The sequence below is a fragment of the Neolamprologus brichardi genome, chromosome 3 (genome assembly GCF_056152115.1).
Source record: "Neolamprologus brichardi isolate AB-2024 chromosome 3, ASM5615211v1, whole genome shotgun sequence".
In the NCBI taxonomy this organism is placed as follows: domain Eukaryota; kingdom Metazoa; phylum Chordata; class Actinopteri; order Cichliformes; family Cichlidae; genus Neolamprologus; species Neolamprologus brichardi.
In genome coordinates this window covers 9,935,372-9,939,050 of record NC_142106.1, presented here as the reverse complement: position 1 = coordinate 9,939,050, position 3,679 = coordinate 9,935,372, and the positions used below count along the sequence as shown (strand labels likewise).

At 42.1% G+C, this 3,679-nt stretch overlaps 1 protein-coding gene across 1 annotated transcript; it reads left to right on the top strand.

Moving 5' to 3' along the window:
• The first annotated feature begins 400 nt into the window (after nt 1-400).
• LOC148103430 (coxsackievirus and adenovirus receptor homolog) lies at nt 401-3,400 on the top strand. Its single transcript, XM_087838105.1, has 4 exons — nt 401-441; nt 2,050-2,105; nt 2,678-3,016; nt 3,255-3,400. Exons 1-4 carry the CDS (start codon nt 401-403, stop codon nt 3,398-3,400), a joined length of 582 nt encoding a protein of 193 aa, XP_087694231.1.
• Nucleotides 3,401-3,679: the final 279 nt, after the last annotated feature.

Genomic DNA, 3,679 nt, shown 5'->3' with positions numbered 1-3,679 from the left:
TCCAGATCCCTCAGGTCATCTGGATCCGGTCTTTTATCAGTCCCCAGAGTCAGAACCAGACACGGAGAAGCTGCATTCAGCTTTTATGCTCCTTATATCTGGAACAAACTCCCAGAAAGCCTCAGATCAGCTGAAACACTCAGTTTATTTAAATCCAGGTTGAAGACTCACCTGTTCTCAGCTGCATTTGAATAAAGCACCAAATCCACACTTTTAAGCTTAAATTTCAAAACTACTGATTTTATCTACTTTTATCTGAATCACCTTGTTGTTGAATTGTGCTATATAAATAAACTTGCCTTGCTGCTTTCAGCCACATTTACAAAAACGCTCCTCCTGTTCTGATTTTTCTGATAATAATCAGAACGTGCTGAACTCCTCTGAGCTGTTACAGGAACAGATGTTGGCAGATGTGTCAGTGACAGAGTTGCAGTTAGAGAGGTCAGTGAGCAGGATTTCTATCAGGATTCATGTCAGAGTTATTATAATGATGTCTGTTGGTTCACACTCACGGCTGCTTTGGACTGATTCCAGCTCAAAGAGCATCAACATGTTTTCATGTTTCCATCATGATGAGGAGCAGAAACTCTGAGGATTCCCCTGAACTCCTGACTACAGTAAGTCATCCCACAGCTTCTGCTTTATATTCTCCATATTATTCAGTAAATTATAGATTATTACTGATAATCAGACACTTTCAGAGGGACAAAAGTAAAAAAAAATCTGTAGTTAAGTACAGATACTCAAGCTGTACAAATACTCCGGTAATAGCTGAAGTACTCATTAAACTTCTTTACTGAAGTAAAAGTGAAAACTACAGGCTGTGAAAAGTACTCAGGTCCTACCGTAGTACTCAGTAAAAGGTAGTCTGGGGTTAAAGTGGATGTGGCAGGTAGAGGAACTCTACGACTGAGTGCAGCAGGGATAAAGAAATAAGTCGCAATCATTTGTTTTGTGAGCTCCAGCTGTTTCCAGGCTGTGATCAGCTGATCTACAAGCAGACGTTACATGAGCCATCAGCGCTCATGTAACACAGTACAGTACAGAGCTGTCAGAATGAATGACCCAAGTTTAGTCTCACACTCAGCAATTATTAATTAATCGCCCTTCAGTGTCACACCAACACAGTGTCAACACAGCAAAGTGAATGTGCCACACACTCCATGTGTCATCTACTCATCACCATCTGAAACTATAACCTTCATGGGACACAGCTGTGAGGGAGAATAACAACGAGTAAGAGAAGACAAAGACAACATGTACACACAGTATAACATGTGGGAGCACAGCTGGGCCAATCACAGAGGACGAGACAGACGAAGTAAAACTAGACACAGGAAGTAGAACTCACTGGTTCTCCATAAAGAACAAAGATTTGCTCTCTGTGGCTCCAACACAACTGACTTTTGACTTTTTATTCATTAGGACGAGTTCGTTTCAATTCACTGACAGACAGAGTGGAGCTTGTCTCTACACGTCTACCTGTTGCATTGGAAACATTTTCATTTCCTGTAACTGTGACACCTTGTTTTACCTGTTAAACAGGACAGCAAAGTGAAACAAGAGTCAGTTGGTTCAGCTGTTTGGCACAGAGGTCAGTTCAGCCACATTCATTCAGTGTTGCGATCGACACAAAGCTGGGTGGAGTCTGTGTGTTGGTGCAGTTTGCAGCACAGAGACAAAGAAGTGTAATGTGTGTGTCAGTGTGATGTGTTGTAGTTTCAGGAGTCAGTATGCAGCTACAAAGCTTTTTGTTCAGTGTATACAAACAGCTGTAGCTCCATAAAGGCAGCAGAGACTCACAGTGTCTTATAATGAGAGGCTGCTTTCTCTCACACATTATGTTCACTTATTATCAGCACATGTTGTTGTTTGTGGAACAGAGTTATTGTAGTTTTTTCTCAGTAGTTTGAGGTTTTATTCCATTTGGACTTTTTGTGTTTAGTTCAGTTTAGTTTCCAGATGATTTTCTTCTTTTTCAGGTTTGATTATTTATTGCTTGAAGAGTTTTTAATCGTTTTGTTCTTTTTTCATTCTTACTGTTTGGAGGTTTGTGTCAGAGGCCAGATTTAGGAGCATCAGTACAGCTGTTACAATAAAAAGCAGTGACTCAGTCTGACAGACATCCAGAGTCTCAATGAACTCGTCCATCAGCAACATTTTATCAAACTAACAGATTCTAAAACTAAAGATTTGTTTTTATTTGTTCATAAAATGGTTTCAGATGATGTTTTTCATCCATCTCAGTCTTTGCTCATGAACTTTGTCTCCAAACGTCTCAGCCTGAGCTTCCCTCTGATGAACTCGTTCATAATCTCGTCCATTCTGCTCTCAATGAAAATCTGAACACGTTCAGCTCGGCCTCCTGTCTTTGTGTCAGAGTCTCCAAAGCAAACATGACAGCAGCTCACTGCCATCTTTAAACCTTCCCTTTCACTCTTGCTGCTGTCCTTCTGTCACAAATCAGCCCTGATGAAGAGGCTCGAGATCAGGTGAGGAGGAGGCAGAAGACTCGCTGTGGTGACGCCTGAAGGGACACAAGAAGAAACACAATCAAAGATCATCATCTAATAACAGAAGACTGTCTTTTATTGTGTGTTTCTGATTGGCTGCTGAACAAGTGAACAGTTGCACTTTGACCTTTAACCTCTCTGCTCTGTGTTGTTTCCTCTTTCAGACCAGAAAACCATCACAGCTGAGTCTGGACAGGACGTCACTCTGACATGTCGAGCTGCAAACAACAACATCATAGTTGTAAAGTGGAGCAGAGCTGACCTGAGAGATGAATATGTGCTTTTGTACCGGGATGGTCACTTTGTTCCAGACGACCAGCATCCATCTTTTAAGAACCGGGTGGATCTGCAGGACAGACAGATGAAGGATGGAGACGTGTCTTTGATTCTGAACAATGTGACGATTAATGACGCTGGAACATACGAGTGTCGAGTTGTCCAACGAGTCGGAGGACCTATGACTCTAATCAACATCATCTACCTGAGAGTTGTTGATCCTCCAGGTGAGTGAGTAGAGTTGAGTGTGTGTGTGATCAGAGGTGAAGCTGCTTCCTGGTTGTTGATGTTTGTTTCTAAAGATGTTGTTGATGAGACTTTGTAGAAAGCAGCTGGTCTGAGTGATGTGATCAGAGTGCAGTAGATAATGTCTGACAGCAGTTTGAAGAGGAAATGGATTCTGTTCTGTTCTTCACTCATCACCTACCTGACAGCTCACACCTCACACCTGTTTCTCACCTGCAGGTCAGACAGGAGGAGACACAGAGGATGGATCTGTTGGACTGATTGTTGTTCTTCTTCTGCTTCTTCTTGTTGTTGTTGTTGTTGTTGTTTTGATCTACAAACGTAGACAACAGCAGAGTGAGGAAACAAACCAGCCTCCTGTTTAAGTGCAGCAGGTTTAAAATGTCTCAGAGGTTTTTGCAGCTTTGAGTCTGCCGCTGCTGCTCAGAGTTCTGGGTGTTGTCAGTGTTTAAAATCCTGCAGAAACAGATGAACTGAGCACAGACAGCAGGCCCACAGCACTGTAGGTTTATTTCAGTTTTATCTTTAATGGCTGCTTCTGTTTTTGCTCACAGCTCATCTCAGTGGACGAGTTTCATCTTTAAAAACAGTCTTTACATTTCTGCTCTGTAGTTCACTGGAACATCCAGAGGGCTGTGACTACA